The 18,295-nt window shown below is 40.6% G+C and overlaps 1 protein-coding gene across 2 annotated transcripts in view; it reads left to right on the forward strand.

The window, feature by feature from the left end:
• The window catches only part of st6gal2a (ST6 beta-galactosamide alpha-2,6-sialyltranferase 2a), a 100,024-nt gene that overhangs the window by 41,309 nt on the left and 40,420 nt on the right, over window positions 1–18,295 (forward strand). For both annotated transcript variants that reach the window (XM_072577564.1, XM_072577565.1), the window contains 2 exons: window positions 6,656–6,887; window positions 11,218–12,210. In XM_072577564.1, the coding sequence (XP_072433665.1) occupies window positions 11,277–12,210 (934 nt within the window). In that variant the 5' untranslated portion in view covers window positions 6,656–6,887; window positions 11,218–11,276. The remainder of the gene's footprint in view (window positions 1–6,655; window positions 6,888–11,217; window positions 12,211–18,295) is intronic.

Below are 18,295 nucleotides of genomic sequence, written 5' to 3' on the forward strand. Positions count from 1 at the left end.
TATATTTATGTAGCCTGCATTATACAAGTGGAAATTACTTTGGTGGTTTGGTTTGGAGACTTCTAAACATGGTGATCATTTCTTAACATGTGTCTGAACATTCAGCTAAACAAACAAGTGGATTGCCTTCAAAAGAAAAATACAAGCATTTTTCTAAAAACCTGAACTTAATAGTATTATGGAAACAAATGAAATGAAATGATTGTTAGAGCAGGACAGAATGAGGACTGCAGATGCTAGAGGTCGCAGTCAAGAAGTGTGATGCTGAAAAAGCACAGCAGGTCAGGCAACATCCGAGGAGCAGGACAGTCAACATTTCAGGCAAAAGCCCTTCATCAGGAATGTGTGTGTGTTTGGGGAGTGGTGGGGTAGGTGCTGCTGAGAGGTGAGTTGAGGGCTGAAGGGGTGGGGATGGTAAGTAGAAGATAGAAGATAGTAGAAGATGGGAAAGTGATCGGTAGATGCAGGTGGGGGGAGAGGGTGACAGGTCAGAGAGGAGGGTGGAGTGGATAGGTGGGAAGGAAGATGGACAGGTAGGTCAGTTCGAGAGGGTGGTGCCGAGTTGGAGAGTTGGATCTGGGATGAGATGGGGGAAGAGGAGATGAGGAAACTGGAGGAAACAACACCCAGAGATGTTGATACCATGTGGTCGGAGGGTCCCAAGGCAGAAGATGAGGCATTCTTCTTCCAGGCAACGGGTAGCTGGGATTTGGTGGTGGAGGAGGCTCAGTACTTGCATGACCTTGGCAGAGTGGGAGGGGAAGTTGAAGCGGTCAGCTACACGGTGGTGGGGTTGTTTGGTTCATGTGTCCCAGAGGTGTTCCCTGAAACGATCCGCAAGTTGGCGTCCTATCTCCCCAGTGTAGAGGAGACCACATTGAGAGCAACAAAGACAGTAGATGAGGTGTTTGGATGTGCAGGAAAATCTCTGCCGGCTGTGGAAGGATCCTTTGGGACCTTGGATGGAGGTGAGGGGGAGGTGCGGGTGTAGATTTTACACCTCTTGCTGTGGCAAAGGAAGGTGCCAGGAGTGAAGGGTGGGTTGGCGAAGGATGTGGACCTAACGAGGAAGTTGCAGAGGGAATGGCCGATGCAGAATGCTGATAGGGAGGGGGTGGGAAATATATCTCTGGTGGTGCGGTCTGATTGTAAATAGCAGAAATGGCGGAGGATGATGCGCTGTATCTGGAGATTGGTGGGGTAGAAGTTGAGGACCAGAGGGGTTCTATCCTTGTTGCGGTTGGAGGGGTGGAGGTGCGGGAAGTGGAGGAGATGCACTGGAGGGCATTGTTGACCACATGGGGAGGGGAAATTGTGGTTCTTGAAACAGGAGGCCATCTGGAATGTTCTGGAGTGGAATTGCTCCTCCTGGGAGCAGTTTTAGCGGAAGCAGAGGAATTGGAAGTGAGGGATAGCATTTTTATGGGGAGGGGGGTTGGGTGGGAGGAGGTGTAGTACAGGTAGCTGTGGGAATCGATGAGTTTGAAGTAATGTGTGTATTGGGTCAGTTGCCAGAGATGGCGGCAGGGAGGGAGGTGTCTGAGATAGTCCAGGTGAACCTGAGATCAGGATGGAAAGTGTTCGTGAAGTTGATGAACTGTTCAACCTCTTCATGGGAGCATGAGGTTGCGCCAATACAATCATCATTGTAGTGGAAGAAAAAGTGGGGGTTGGTGCCTATGTACCTGTGAAAGGTGGACTGTTCCATGTATCCGATGAAGAGGACGCATAGTAGAGGCCCAAGCGGGTGACCATGGGCATTGCTTTGGTCTGAAGGAAGTGGAAGGATTCGAAGGAGAAATTGTTGAGGGTGAGGACCAGCTCCAACAAACGATTAAGTGTATCGGTGGAAGGGTACTGGTTGGGTCAGCGGGAGAGGAAGAAGCAGAGAGCTTGGAGGCCTTCACCACGGCAGATGGACGTGTACAGGGACTGGATGCCCATGGTGAGGATGAGATGGTGGGGGCTGGGGAAAATGAAAGTCATGGATGAGGTGGAGGTCATGGGTGGTGTCCCGAATGTATGTGGGGAGATCCTGGACCAAGGGGGACCGGACGGTGTCAAGGTATGAGGAGATATGTTCGGTAGGGCAGTCAGGTTTGTGAATTTTGGATAAGAGGTTGATCAGACAATGTAGCATTCCTGGACTACGAGGTTGTAGGCTGTGGATGGGAGATCCTCTGAGTTGATGAGGTTATGAATAGTCTGAGAGATGATGGTTTGATGATGGGAGGTGAGGTCGTGGTCGAGGGGGCAGTAGGAGGAGGTGTCTGTGAGTGTCCATAATTGTTAGAGATTCCTGGTTGATTTTAGTATCATTTGGCAATCCTCTGAATTCAGCCAACCCCCCACCCCTCCACCCCTCCTTTAATGAGGTATCTAAGTACAAAGCAAGATATTTCAAGAGAAAAGTAAAACAAATGTCATAGGCATGAATTATCCTGTGGCTGTACTATAGCTTGCCAGACTGAAACTGCTAACTTAAATTCTAACTCTGGACTCTGCCATTTTTCTAAAAAAGAAACTAAGCGAAGTATTTTGTGGGAAGGAAGCAGTGACAGAACCAGCTAGTGCTTTTATTGTAAATAAAAAGGTTGCTTGAAATACAGCAGAAATACATGCATTCATATTTACAACTTAGTGTGGTGTGTTAGCACTGTCAATAACCAATCTTGATAATCTCGAGACTAAACACACCTTAATAGGATAGTGCAAATTGACAAACACACTAATTAGGATGATTATGAAGAATGAAATACACTTAACATTTTGTTCAGTAAATCAAGTTTAAATGGGGGTCATATTTAACTCCCATTTGTTCGCAGTGTTTTGCATAAGTATCAACCTTTCATTAGTCAAATATCGCATTATGTTTTCTGTTTAAAAGCGGTATGTGTTTTTGTAAACAGGAACATTTTAATTCATTTGTTTGAAAGGACATAACATTATTTATGATAACTGACCTTTCCCACTTAGATTTTTTTCCTAAATATGAAACAAACCAGAAAAGGATTTTTTTTGCATGAAATTTAAAAAAAACAAGTAGATAACTCTGAGATTAGCAGCTGCTAGAGATTACTAGAATTTGGAAGTGCAAGACTAAGGTGTGAGAGGTGGTTGGGGAGAATATATTGGCTAGAATTTATTGTAGCTGACAAGGTTATGGTCATTTTTTTCAGGTACTTATCCGTGCAATGTCATGCATATCTTCTGTTTAAGCTTTTGGACCAGACTCTATTAACTCTCAGACCAACTCACTACAGCCACAACTGGACCTGACCTGCTCAGTTGTCATGACAACCTAAATACACCTCAACTACCTGACTGACATGACCCATTAGATCTGATTATGATCCTTCCACAACTGCTCCCACACCAATCCCACCATGGACTTACTATTTAATGGATTACCCAGTTACTAACACCATCCACCTACACACTCACTGACTTAGCCATTCAGCCACCTACCCATCTCATCCAATTATCCACCCAGCCATTTACTCAGCTATCCATCTCAGCCACTCACTATCTGGGCTACACTCTCATTTAAAACACTCATGGCTTCACTTGCCATTTCACTAACCCATTCATTATCACTCACTGAAGGAAGCAACCATTAATCTTGCCAGACAAATTAGAGCAGCTAATACTAGACAAAGACGGTGTGTGCTATTTTCCCATCATCTATCCCAACAGACATCATGAGCGACACACTGCAATGCATTTCTTTGACAATCAATATGTAATTATGTCAGGCTGGGGGAATATTTTTGTGTTCATTCAGAGATATGGGCATCATCAGATGAACCAGAATTCATCACCCATTCCTGGTTGACCTTGAGAAAGTGGTGGTGAGCTACCTTCTTAATCCACATCCATTTGATATAGGTACACCCACAATGCTATTAGGGAGTGAGTTCCAGAATTTGACCCAGTAACACTAAAGGAACAATGATATATTTCCAAGTCAGAGTGGTGAGTAGCTTGGAAAGGAACTTGCAGGTGGTGGTGTTGCTATGTGCCTGCTGCCCTTTTCCTTCCAGATTGTAGTGGTCAAGATTAGGAAGGTACAATCAAAGGAGCTTTGGTAAATCTTGTGCATCTGATAGATGGTACACATCGCTGCTACTGAATATTGGTGTTGGAGCGGTGAATGTTTATGGATGGATTGCACTTTGTTGTCTCCTTTTAGAAATGCCTTTAACAATTAGTTTCTAAGAGGGCAGGTGGAGTTTAATTTAAATAAGTGTGAGGTGCTGCATTTTGGAAAAGCAAACAGAGCAGGACTTAATTGTAAGGTCCTAGGGAGTGTTGCTGAACAAAGAGACCTTGGAGTGCAGGTTCATAGTTCCTTGAAAGTGGAGTCACAGGTGGATAGGATAGTTAAAGAAGGCATTTGATATACATTCCTTTATTGGTCAGAGAATTGAGGATAGGAGTTAGGAGGTCATGTTACGGCTGCACAGGACATTGGTTAGGCCACTGTTGGAATATTGCATTCAATTCTGGTCTCCTTCCTATCAGAAGGATGTTGTGAAACTTGAAAGAGTCCGGAAAAGATTTACAAAGATGTTGCCAGGGTTGGAGGATTTGAGCAATAGGGAGAGGCTGAACAGGCTGAGGCTATTTTCCATGGAACATCAGACGCTGAGGGGATGACATTATAGAGGTTTATGAAATTATAAGGGGCATGGATATGGTAAATAGCCAAGGTCCTTTCCCTAAGGTGGGGGAGTCCAGAACTAGAGGGCATAGGTTTAGGGTGAGAGGGGAAAGATATAAAAAGGGACCTAAGGGGCAATGTTTTCACACAGAGGGTGGTGCATGTTTGGAATGAGCTGCCAGAGGAAGTGGTGGAGGCTGGTACAATTATAGCATTTAAAAGGCATCTGTATAGGTATGAATAGGAAGGGTTTAGAGGGATATGGGTCAAGTGCTGGCAAATGGCACTAGATTGGAGGCAGCACGGTGGATCAGTGGTTAGCACTGTTGCCTCACAGTGCCAGGGACCCAAGTTCCCACCTCGAGCAACTGTCTGTGTGGAGTTTGCACATTCTCCCCGTGTCTGCATGGGCTTCCTCTGGGTGCTTTGGTTTCCTCCCATAGGTCAGGTGAGTTGGTCATGATAAATTGCCTATAGTGTTAGGTGCATTAGTCAGGGGTAAATATAGGGTAGGAGAATGGGATTGGGTGGGTTACCCTTTGGAGGGTCGGTGTGGACTTATTGGGCCAAATTGCCTGTTTCTTCACTGTAGATTAGTTTAGGATAACTGGTCGGCATGGACAAGTTGGACTGAACGGTCTGTTTCCGTGCTATGAATCTATGAGTCTATCTTCCCTGTGACAAATGTTAAGCTGACTTGTCCGTAGTTTACTGTTTTCTGTCTCCCTCATTTTTATGGAATAAAGGAGATATGTTTAGTATTTTCCAGTTTAAAGGAATCTTCACCAAATATAGGGAATGTTGAAAAATTAGCACCAATGCATGAACTATGTACGATTATATGTTTTCAGCACTTCTAGGCATGACATTGGATGACTTTACTGAAGTATTTAACCATTTTTAGCACATAAAATTATATTATATATTTATCCCCTTTTCTTTGAACACTTGTTAAGTGTTCTGACCAGTTGCAATGCTGAGCACAGTGCTTCTGCACACAAAGACTATGTGATGCCCATATCCTTTGTATTATTAAAACAAAACATTGGAAAATGAAAACATGTCCATTTTGGCAGGAAGGATAAAAAAGAAACATATTGTCTAAATGGTGAGAGATTACAAAGCTCTGAAATGCAGAGGAATCTAATTTTCTTACCGCATGAATTGCAAAAGTTTTGTATTCAAGTACAGGAAGTAATTAGGAAAGCTCATTGAATGCAGCCACTTATTGCAAGGGGGATTGAATTAAAAAGTCATGAGGTTATGTTTCAACTATAAGGGCATTGATGAGATCACATCTGGAGTAGGAAGCATATTGCATTGGAAGCAGCTTGAAGAAGGTTTTTTTTAGATTAATACTTGAAACAGATGTGTTGTCTTATGAGGAACAGGACAGTGTGGGTTTGTATTCACTCTGTCCCTTTTAGGTATTTATTGTGATTGAGATTTGAAATCCCAGGCTGCTTTCGATATCCTTCCCTGTGCAGATGCATGAATTCACTGTTACTCTTTTCCTCTTGTTCTTAAAACAAGTTAACTATTGGGAAGCAGAACCAGACTGTGCCAAATGAAAAGAGTCAACTAAACGTAAATGGATTGCAGTTTTTACAAATCATTTGCACTTGTAATAAGAGTCAGCATAAACTGCCTTCCAGCAATAAATTTAAGAGGACAGAAAGTTGTATCACAAGAAATTATATTAGCATTCTGAGTTATGTCGTGCCCAGTCAGTGGTAAACATCAGATTGATTCATTGAGTTACTGCACTCTGTTTTGCATCCCTTTACATATATATGGGATCTAAACTTTGCCATAAGAAAAGATGGATGGTAAAGTTTCTCAGCCAAGAACTTGGAATATTCCGCATAATTGGAAACCTTTTGGGAGACCTTCTTAGGCAGTAATAACTGATTCTGACTAATTAATGACTAACTCGGGAATCAGGAGTCCAGATACTGTTCATTTTGAATGATGTAACTTCCTTTCTTCCAGTTTTCTGCAGAATGTCTTGCACCTATCTCAGAGCTGACACTGCAAGGGATCCTAACCAGCAGATGGCTTCCTGCTCTCACTTCCTCTGGACTCTTCGATGTTCTTGAGTTATTGGTGTTCATATAGACGTAGAATTGAGACCTTCCTCCACTAGCAACTGCGCTCACCTTTCACCTCTTCAAGGCTAGCATGACTTCATCCCCAGAAGAGCCAGTTGTGGCTTAAAATATAGGTAAATCATTCTTAAAGATATTAATGTAAAAATGTCTTGTGACTTTTTTTTAAAAGCAGATTTCATTAGACTGAACCTGAATAGACTCCACCTGAAGTAGAATGGAACCTGTGTGATAGCAGAAAGGGTACAAAGGGAAATGGCAATTATTTAAAATTAGTAAGTTATAGCAAAGCTACAAGAATGGAAATAAATTAATTATAAATAAAAGCGGAAAGATTTTTATGGCATACTAAGTTAAGGGAGGGCATAGACGGTCAAGAAATAAATAGCGTTTTAGAACAGGAATACAAAAAGATGGCTAAGATAAAGTGAGAAGAATTGCTTCTATTAATAATTTAAACTGTAAAGCAATACACAATTCTGTAATAAAACATGGATGACTGGAGGCAATCATTCATTTTGATGATTCATATATAGTTGACATTACTGAGGCATAGCTACAGAAAAATCAGGATGGAAATAACACACTGCAGAGCATAACACATTTGGAAAGGATAGAAAGATGGATGTGAAATAACTGTGCTCATTAAAGTTATTGTAATGACATTAGAAAATAAATGCGTAACTATCAGTAAGGCTGAAGTAGAATCGATATAGCCAGCGATATAAGATAATGCAAGATCAATCAAATTAATAGGGGTAGTTTACACACCCTGAATAGTGGAAAGGAGAAGGAGAAAAAAATAATTAGGTAAATCAACAAGAAAGAGAGATTTTGCAGCACACCAAAATGAATTAACCCTAAGGAGTACAAAAAGGGATAAGCAGTGGTTAGCACTGCTGCCTCGCAGCGCCGGAGACCCGGGTTCAATTCCCGCCTCAGGCGACTAACTGTGTGGAGTTTGCACGTTCTCCCCGTGTCTGCGTGGGTTTCCTCCGGGTGCTCCGGTTTCCTCCCACAGTCCAAAGATGTGCAGGTCAGGTGAATTGGCCATGCTAAATTGCCCGTAGTGTTAGGTAAGGGGTAGATGTAGATGTAGGGGTATGGGTGGGTTACGCTTCGGCGGGGCGGTGTGGACTTGTTGGGCCGAAGGGCCTGTTTCCACACTGTAAGTAATCTAATCTAATCTAATCTAATGGAGCTCTCCTGGTGTCTACGCAACTCCTTCCTAAACCAATATGAAAGAAACCTGGCAAAGAAACAACATACTACAATTTTGAAACTTGAAAGAAAAGTAAAATACAATTCTAGCAATACTCAGAAAATCCAACAGCATCTGAGGAAGAAACAGAGTTAGTACTCAAAGTCATCACATTTATCAGACTTGATTCACAATTGAATTTACTAATATGAACCAGCGTAGATATGAGAAGTTAAATTAGATGGCTATGGAGTCAACCATAACCATAATATAATATTCCTTCAGGTAATGAATTAGAAGGCCATCAACATGATAAAGTAGGTCAGGCAGCATCTGTGGAGACAGAAGCCGAGTTATTGTTATGGTTCAGTGTGAAGATGATCAACCTGAAACACTGGTTACAGTAGGAAGTATGGTAATCAGACCCAGGGAAGAAGCAATGTGCCAATCTCCAAAGCGAATAAACATGCCATCCCTGTCGCATGAGCCATCAAGATTGTTAAAGGTAGGTCAGGGATTAATGGAGTCACACAAATCTGAGCGTCTTAAAAGTTGCCAGCAAAGCCTGTTCGTAGAGGATAATGTGTCCTACATTGTCAGGTGAGGAACAGAATTTGCGAAAGTGTGAGGAGCCTTTGTCACAATTCCTCCCTCCCCCAAAATTCCTTCTTGCAAACCACATCCCATTCTCACTGAAGAGAAGTCTTGGTGAAGTCTTCACAGTAGCCAAAGCAGCAGCCATTGCTACCGTGTTCAATAAAGCTGAGGAAAAAGATATTTCACTGATAAACAAGAACAAATTATACACTTAAACATTGTGAATGCATAAAAACATAATACATTGCATATCCAAAGGTCCTGTATTTGAATCCCTCATTAGGATTTGTTGGTCACACCAGGTCAGCTCAAAACATGCTGAAAAATGTGTTGCTGGAAAAGCGCAGCAGATCAGGCAGCATCCAAGGAGCAGGAGAATCGAGGTTTCGGACATAAGCCTGAAGAAGGGATTATCCCCGAAACGTCGATTCTCCTGCTCCTTGGATGCTGCCAGACCTGCTGCGCTTTTCCAGCAACACATTTTTCAGCTCTGATCTCCAGCATCTGCAGTCCTCATTTTCTCCCAGGTCATAACATGGCCAAGCAGGTTAATTGTTAACCTGCCAATCCTACCAACATGCTAATGGAAGACAGCAAGGGTGGGTGATCCTTCAAGTCAGCATGCTTGATGTTGACTGAAACCCCTCAAGCTATAGCTTCTTGCTTCAGACTGATTAACCTGTTTGAGGAAAAGCAAGCTATGGATAACAGACATTACTATGAGTCTTGTCTTCCTTGTGCAACTCCTGGTGTGGGTAGTGTTTTAAACCTAATAATAATTGAAGGCATGATAAAAAAAAGACTAAGCGTATGAACGCCAGAGGTGAGTATAACAATAGAGAATGCATTAAGAATAGGAGAGAAGATAAAGACAAGCATTTAAATTGTCAAGGAGCATAAAACAGTGCTGCATACTTTATAGGTACATAAATTTTAAAAAAAGATGTTGAAATGGATATAGAATCACTCTGGGATGCAAAGGATAAAATCCTTGGCAATGATGACAAAATAGTTGAAATGTTAAAGAATTATTTGCTTCAGTATTTACCAAACAGATGCATCTGATGGACATTTTATTGGAAGATTAGATTAGAAATTATGGTCCAGACTTTCTGATGACCAGGTATTCGGTTCTGCAGTGTCGGAGCAGTTCATGAAGACTCTGAGGAATTCCTGATAAGATAAAGGGAGTATAAATTCACAAATCACATAAAATAGCGATGCAGGTTAGCAAGGTATCCTAAAAAATACACACACCGAGAGAGCACGAGGGTTTAATTTGAGAGGGGTAGAATTCAAAAATAGAGAGCTTATGCTCAACTTGTACCAAATCTTGGTCAGAGCACACTTAGAATGTTGTTTGCAGTTCAGATTGCTACATAAAAAAGTGATATATAAGCATAAGATAGGATGCAATAAAAATCTAGAAGAATCATATCAAAAACATAGGTTATGCCAAACAGGAGAGGGTAAACACATCAGATTTCTTTTCTCTTGAAAAGATAAGGCTGATAGGGGTCTTTACAATTACAAAATGTTTTGATGGCACAGGCAGAAAGGAAGCATTCCCACTATTGAGGATGAGCAAAACAAAAGGCAATGTGAGGATGTCAGCAAGAAATCAACCAAAGAATGTTTAAAGAAATGTCTACCCAGGTATTAGTTGGAATGTGGAGCTTGCTACCATAGCAAGTGGTTGAGCAAAATGGCATTTATGAGAGGAAAATAGAAAAGAAAGTCATGCCGACAATTCGATGAAGAAGCATAGAAAGAGGATAAGTAGCATAAATACCAGCATGGATTATTTGGGTCAAATGGCATGTGCTGTAAATTCCATGTAACTTCTGTGTACTATATAAAAAAAAGGATGGACCCTGGTTTTAATTTATTTGTATTATTTTCAAAAGTGTTGTATGAAGCCATTAATCACTATGAAGTGAATGATGCCTTTTATTAGTGTCCTCTTTGTGAAGGAAACTTTCTGCTTTTGATAATTCTTATTTTACTGATAGTTGTCAAATATCTTAAGTTCAGCTTGTTTCTTAAAGATATTTTGTTTTTGATTTTTCTTTTATCAACCGTGTCAGTCTCTGTGTTGGAAGCTATGGGTCAAACCCCACTCAAGACTTGAGCATAAATTTTAGGGTGACACTTCAGTGTAGAACTGAGATGTGGAGATGCCTTTTGAATACCATGCTAACGTCCTAAATGCCAATGAATGTATCATTGTTAATTATCCATGCTCACATGCATATTGCCAAAAGTTCCACAGAGCAAGATAATGTTTCCCCATCCCACAAAGGTATTATATGAAAAAAATTGGTTAATCGTACTTTTTAAAATGTACCAAATATATGGTAAAGACTTTGGCAAGCACTTGACTCAGATAAAGGAATTTGTGCCAATGCGTCATTGTGTTGTGACATCTTTTGCCCCTTTTTTGTGATGTCATTGTAACAATAAAGACACTCCGCTATTTTGCTCCTGTTCTGAGAAATGGTGGCAGTGTCCTTTTTTTAAAAAAATGGTGTGACCAGAGATTCCTTCTTTAAAATAAGGTCTTTTGATTTTGCTAACTTTTTTTTGACATTTCTCACTGTAATGCAAATCTGTTAATCAAATCTGTCCTTTATTTTATTGTTTTTTAGCTGGCTTTTTCACACTCCAGCTGTGCTGAATCCAAGAGGAGTTTGGTGCAGCTTGGACAATGAAAGCCAAGACCAAGCAGTGGAAGCAGCTAGTACTGATTGGGATACTGGCATGGGCACTCGTCTTCTTGCTGCTGTTTACATATTTCACAGACTCCAAAACAGATGAGCGTCCAGCCAGCTCTTTCACATTCACTGAGACAAGAAGGCTCTTCCCCGTACAGGGTAAACAGAGAGTCTTTATGGGAGCTTTCCCAAATCCAAAGGTCTCAGCAAGTCAAAGAGAAAATAGCCTTTTCTTTGAAAATGATGAAGATTCTGTGCATTCATTGCATTTAGATTCTTTGAATGATGGAAATCTAAAATGGAGCCAAGTGGAAGATAATGGTGAACTTCAAGTCAAGATAAGAGTGAAGAAGATGAAGATTGGCACCGAGCAGCACATTCAACACAAGCTAATAAATACGCTAGTTAAAATTGCTAAAGATGGCAATATGTACGAGGAAACAATTATTCAAGACACTAAATCTAAACCTCACAAAAGGATATCAAAAAATAAGCAAAACCAAAACTATGAAGTAGACCCATTTCTTGAAAATCTAGATTCCTTAGAGCTAGAGGACTTGGAGTTTTCAAAATCCAGTTCAGTGCTTGCCAATCTGTGGAGAGGAAATGTTTCATCTGGGATGCTGAATCCTCGTTTACGGAAAGCTATGAAAGACTATATGAATGAAAACAGACATGGTGTCCAGTTTCAAAGGAAAAGTGGCATGGAAAGGATGATTGGAGAAGAGCTTCTCTGTGAACTCAAAGACAAAATCAAAGTAAGAACCCTCGACGGGAAGGAGGCTCCATTTTCTACAGCTAGATGGAAAAAGCATTTTCCTAAAATACCACTGAACAAGATCAGGACTAACACACAGGCCTACAGAAATTGTGCTGTAGTCACATCTGCTGGTTCAATATTGAATTCCTCCCTTGGCGAAGAAATAGGTAGGAACAGAATTTTTGTCATTTGAAGTGAAACTTTTTATTGGCTGAAAATTTCAGTTTGCAGATGTATAATGAGCAATCAAACAATTCTCAAGTGAAAGAAATTTCTGGAAGGTTGTTTTTACTCACTGAAGTGGTCATTATATAATATAATGGTTGCATCTGTGTGCTTCTTACGGGAACAAGGTTTGTCGCTCAACATTGCATTTTTATAATTTCTGTTCTCTGGAATGTAGTGAGTCATGCCAGAGTAAATTCCTTATGTAATAATTTTCCAGTGTATCACCAAGCAACCATTCTACTTGCTTCCAATTGAGGTCACCACAGTCAATGCAATCCAATCCAGTGGGCATCCTGCCATCCAGAAGAGAAACCATGGCTCTATCATTTATTTTCTTCCCGGGGACAATCCTCAGGAACATTTGCAGTGCTGATTTAACTATGACAATCCTATGGATCAAATGTGGTATACCCTTGTTCCTTAGTCACAAACACCATATGCAACATTTCTGATTCACAAAATCAAGTCCTACCCTAAACCTGATGGGAATATTGTTATAGTCCAAAGATTACCACTGGATAAGTCAGATCCCAGAATAGAATCTGGGATCATATTTAATTTAATGTGGCTGCCGAAACATTAAGTACATGAGGCTGCAAATTTGGTTTTACGAATAAAAGAAGTTTATTACATAAGAGGAATTAAAATAAAATAAAGCAAACTAAGCTATCTAAACATAACAGTTTAATAGATTTCAAAGCACACACCAAATCAAAATTCCATCTACTCCCTAACATCATCACTTTATAGTTATTCAAAAGCCACAGAAATGCCGTTTCTGTCAAATCTATAGGTTTTAACTTAATTGTTTCTTCACAGTTTCGAGCCTGTGAGATGCAAGGTCTTTTATCTGGAATATTCTCACAATAGAGATCTCAGACTTTCCCAATCCTTTAATAATAAGCAGGTTTCTAACCAAATATTCCTGTTCTGGAAATTTCACATCTAACTCTTTCCCTGAGGTAATTTATTTCCAAACTGCTCTGAATAATCTCTCTTTCCTATGAACCATTGTAAGGTCCTGAACAGGTCCCTATCAAACTGAACCCAAAAGTTTTCTAATTTCCATGTGGTTGTTTGATGTGGGTTGAAATTTTGTGGAAGTATGTAAATTTGAGAGCTGTTTGATTTCTATGTATGCAGACAGCTCACGGGTCTGAGGTGGGGCAGTGGCAAGAAACAGTCTAATACAGACTGATTTCTTTTTTAGCTTCATGGAAAAAAACATTTCAACATATCAATTATATAGGAAACCAGAATGCACACCCTGTGCTAGCTGGTCAGAGTAACATTTCCAGCTACAGTGCTAGTAAATGATAATTCTGCAGTGCTAGTAAATGGTCATCCTGGAGAAAAAAGGGAATGCAAATAAATCTACACTAAAAATAGTTTTCAGAATGGTTTTATGTTTGAACAATGTGCTTATGTTTCAGATTTCTACATTTATAGTTATTCAGTGGGAATGTAACATGTGTATCCCAACCAGTTTCACTGTTGTGCTGTAAAAATGCATTTCCATGCTGATTATTCCCCTCCTGCTCACGACCTCCCATCAATGTTCCATCCACTTTTATTCAACTCGCAACTACAAACATGACTGGAAACAAAAGAGAAGTTTTAAAATAATTGCTGTGCTGTTTACAAACATTTTACTGTATTTGGTTATAATTGCCATGTACATGAGCAAAGGCTGATCAGGGAAACAAATAGTGGATTAGTGGTGCTGGAAGAGCACAGCAGTTCAGGCAGCATCCAACGAGCAGCGAAATCAACGTTTCGGGCAAAAGCCCTTCATCAGGAATAAAGGCAGTGAGTCTGAAGCATGGAGAGATGATTTGATTTTCAGCATCTGCAGTCATTGTTTTTACCCAGGGAAACAAATAGTGTCAACTATGGACAGAAAAAATATTTGGAATACATTATATAATGAATATAATATTAGATTACAGGATTCAGTAAGCAAAACAAAATTGCATACATTTACAACAAGTTTTGTATGGCTTCAGAACATCCCAAATCATTTCAAATTGTTGTTGAATCAACTTCTATTACAATATTCCTTCCCGTGGAAGACTACATGATAGTGATTAATTCCATATAAATTAGTACTTCTGACTCCAATATAAAATTCAACTGAATAATTAGACAGAGTGCTACATGGTCAGAACTCTCTTGCAAATGTTGTCCATTCATTTATAATACAAAACCTAACAGTCATTCTGAATATATTAATTGTCCACAAATAGCAATGTGCAAAAGATCACTTAACAAGCTTTTTCAGTGAAATTTGTTTCAGGATAAATAGTAGTGAGGAGGTTGAGAAGGACTCTTCTGTTCTTAAAAACATGTGACCTGCCATTTATATCAAAGCAATTTACTTATTATGTGTGATGAATTCCACAGAACTGTTGTCACAGAAGTTTTCCCCTGTTAAACCACCTGTATAGTCTCTTTCAGGCTTTTTGTAATTTAGGAGCAGTTTTCCTGCCTGTATTTCTCCTGTTGATTTGAGATGTCTTTGAAGCTAGGAAATTCAACAACCACTACTTTATTCTGCTTTTAAAGTTTACCAACTACTCCTCAATCCTTTTTTTAATCTCTCATGTTAATGTAAAAATCTAATTACTAAACACACTATGAACTGCTGACAATGCCAGCCCAGTTAATAGCATTAAGCAGTGTGTTTACAATTGACATCTTTGACAATGGCACTTGCACCTATGCCATCTTTAAGAGCATGTGGTGCATGCACTCAAGTACCACCAGGCCAGAGCTGCCCTGCACAGTTTCTGACATTTGCCTCAGACATTGCAAATGGGGGAAAAACAATGCTTTGTTTCCTGGCCAGGGTACAATAGGTAGTGCTGAATGGGGTGGTGCCAACACAGTCCTTCTTTCTGCTCTAGGGCCAGCAGTGGAGGCCATGACACAAGACATTGCCAGGCTGGTCCAAATTGTCAGCTGGTTAAAAGCAGCCTAATCCATCTGGAGGAATACCCAGAGATGTAAGAAGAAGATTGTCCTTCTCCACTTTGCCACCATCTTTTCTCTGATATCTCACAATCACTCTCCCTGTGGTGTTATATCCAGTGCCATACTCTACTATTGTTACAGTTGCCTGCTATTGCCCACTCACTCGCATCCATCTCAACCCCAACACCATTAATCTTGCATGCCCTCTGTCCTGCTTACTCATTCACTCAGGACATCTTCCCACCTGTACCAACAATAATAGATTAGATTACTTACATTGTGGAAACAGGACCAACAAGTCCACACCAACCCGCCAAAGCGCAACCCACCCAGACCCTACATTTACCCCGTCACCTAACACTACGGGCAATTTAGCATGGCTAATTCACCTAACCGGCACATTTTTGGACTGTGGGAGGAAACCGGAGCACCCGGAGGAAACCCACGCAGACACAGGGAGAATGTGCAAACTCCACACAGTCAGACGCTTGAGGCGGGAATTGAACCCAGGTCTCTGGCGCTGTGAGGCAGCAGTGCTAACCACTGTGCCACCATGCCACTCCAATCACTTTCATCTCTGGAAGGACCTGCCCTCCCCCTCTCATTCCCTGAGGAAAACAGCCTACAATAGAGCAGAAAGAGTCAAGATGGGTTATATGCTGCCTGTCATACAACACCTCTCTTGCTAATGAGGTCAGAGTCCTGACCCTGACCATGCAAGATCTGGACATTATAGCTTACTGTGCCATAAACCCCTGATAAAGGCTTGAAACACCTTGATGTGAGTGACATCTGCTGACATAATGACCAGCTTCCTCTCCCTGTGCTAAATGGTGGAGCAAGGAAGCAGTAGCATAAGCCTGGAATCTCTGGCTATGGTGGCCAACTGCAAACAGGTAAGGTAAGGCAAGGCAATGCAAGAAAGGGACATCCAGGTCGGCTCATAGTGAGTGAGCATATGAAAACAAGTGAAGAGTCCACAGGTGCAGCCTGGCCCATCAGCTGGATGTGTGTCCCTGAGAGCACAGTGTCCTTGCCGCAGCATTGTTATGATAGTTGCCAGTGCAGCACCAAGTATGCATCCTGTAAATGGATCAAAGCCATGCCATGAGGGTTCTTAGTAACAGGTACATGTTGGATGGTAGTGTCCATGGATGTGGAATGCATGTGGCTGGTACCGACGGAGCGTTTTCTGAGATGTCGGTGTCCAGTTTCCGACATGCAGGTCGTTTGAAGTAAGTGGTGAGCTCAATCTGCTAGGGGGACTTTCTTGAATTCAAGCTTGTTTGGGGTGTTTGGTAAAATAGGACACTGAATGTTAATGAGGTGAGTTGGGCTGTAAATATGGTGTTTAGTAAATGTTAATTTCCAGCAATCGGCTTCCTGCTGCTGCCTAGCAAGAATGTTGTACACTGCTTCTGGAATACTTAGCAGATGACACAAGTTTCTGTCAAAGTCAGGAGAACCTCATTGTAACTGTCGGCCAATTCTGTCACACATCTCACCAAAGCCCACATCGTTCAGATCTCTATATGGTTCAATCCATAGATTTATTCATCACATTTCTATATTACAGATTTAACTATATTGAAAGAAGCACTCTCATTCGTAAATGACACTTCAGAAAGGTCAAAACCTCTTCACAGTGCTTGATGGGTCCACACTAGTTGACAGGCCTCGGCGAATTCGATACTTCCATGTGATAGAACCAATGGCAATGAATCAACTGCTATTACACACCGTCTCTCAATATTCCTTCCCGTGGAAGACTACATGATAATGATTAATTCCATATAAATTAGTACTTCTGACTCCAATATAAAATTCAACTGAATAATTAGACAGAGTGCTACATGGTCAGAACTCTCTTGCAAATGTTGTCCATTCATTTCCTGACCAATCTCACCCATTTTACAGCTGCCAATAGGATGGACGTCCCTGATCATAAAATGTATCTCAAACATTCTTCAAGTTAGCATTTGAAAGCAGATGTTGCTTCCTATTGTCCATATTGTTTTAAACTATGAAGGAATCCATTACTTTATAATTTAAAAAGTGATCACATTTTAAATAATGGAGATAATCATAAAATTACTGTTATTTATAAATTAATTGTAGAGATGAAAGTGTGGGAAATGGATTTTATTGAAAACAAGTGTGAGATCATTCATTTTGGACCAGAAAAACATAAATCAAAGTATTATCTTCAGAAATGAAAACGAGGAATTGTGGACGCTCAAAAATGTATAGCCATCAATGAAAACAAAATGCTTAAATGTGGTGTCAGGTACACAAAGTAGTCAAAATAGTTAATGGCATAGATAATTAGACTACAAAAGGTGAACTATTGAATATGACTATATCAGCCTGGTTTCAGACAGAATCAATCTGGTTTCATGAAAAGGAAATCATATTTGAAAGTTTAGAATTCTTTTAAGATAATATGAACAGGGTAGAAATGGGGGAAACTAATAGATGCAGTATAGCTAGATATCCAAAAGAAATTTGATAAAATGCCCTATAAAAGATTATTACACAAGAATTCATGGGGATGGGGTGTTATATTAGAATGATTAGAGGCTTGAATAAGAGCAAGCAGAGTTGGGAAAGATGCATAATTTCAGGCTGGAAAGCTCTAACTAGTGGAGTGTCTCAGGGATCAGTGCTGCAATCTCAAATATTTATGGTCTATAGATATTGCAATTGTACTTAGGTTTGCTGATAATACAAAGATGGTTGGAAGCAATTTGTGAGGAAGATACAAAAAAAACCCTGCAAAGAGGTTTGGTAGACTGAGAGAGTGAGCAGAGAATTAGCAGATTGGGTATAATGTGAGTTAAAAACAATAACTGCAGATGCTGGAAAGCAAATACTGGATTAGTGGTGCTGGAAGAGCACAGCAGTTCAGGCAGCATCCAACAAGCAGCGAAATCGACGTTTCGAGCAAAAGCCCTTCATCAGGAATAAAGGCAGTGAGCCTGAAGCGTGGAGAGATAAGCTAGAGGACAGTGGGGGTGGGGAGAGAGTAGCATAGAGTACAATGGGTGAGTG

Source organism: Chiloscyllium punctatum, chromosome 9, assembly GCF_047496795.1.
Source record: "Chiloscyllium punctatum isolate Juve2018m chromosome 9, sChiPun1.3, whole genome shotgun sequence".
NCBI lineage: Eukaryota > Metazoa > Chordata > Chondrichthyes > Orectolobiformes > Hemiscylliidae > Chiloscyllium > Chiloscyllium punctatum.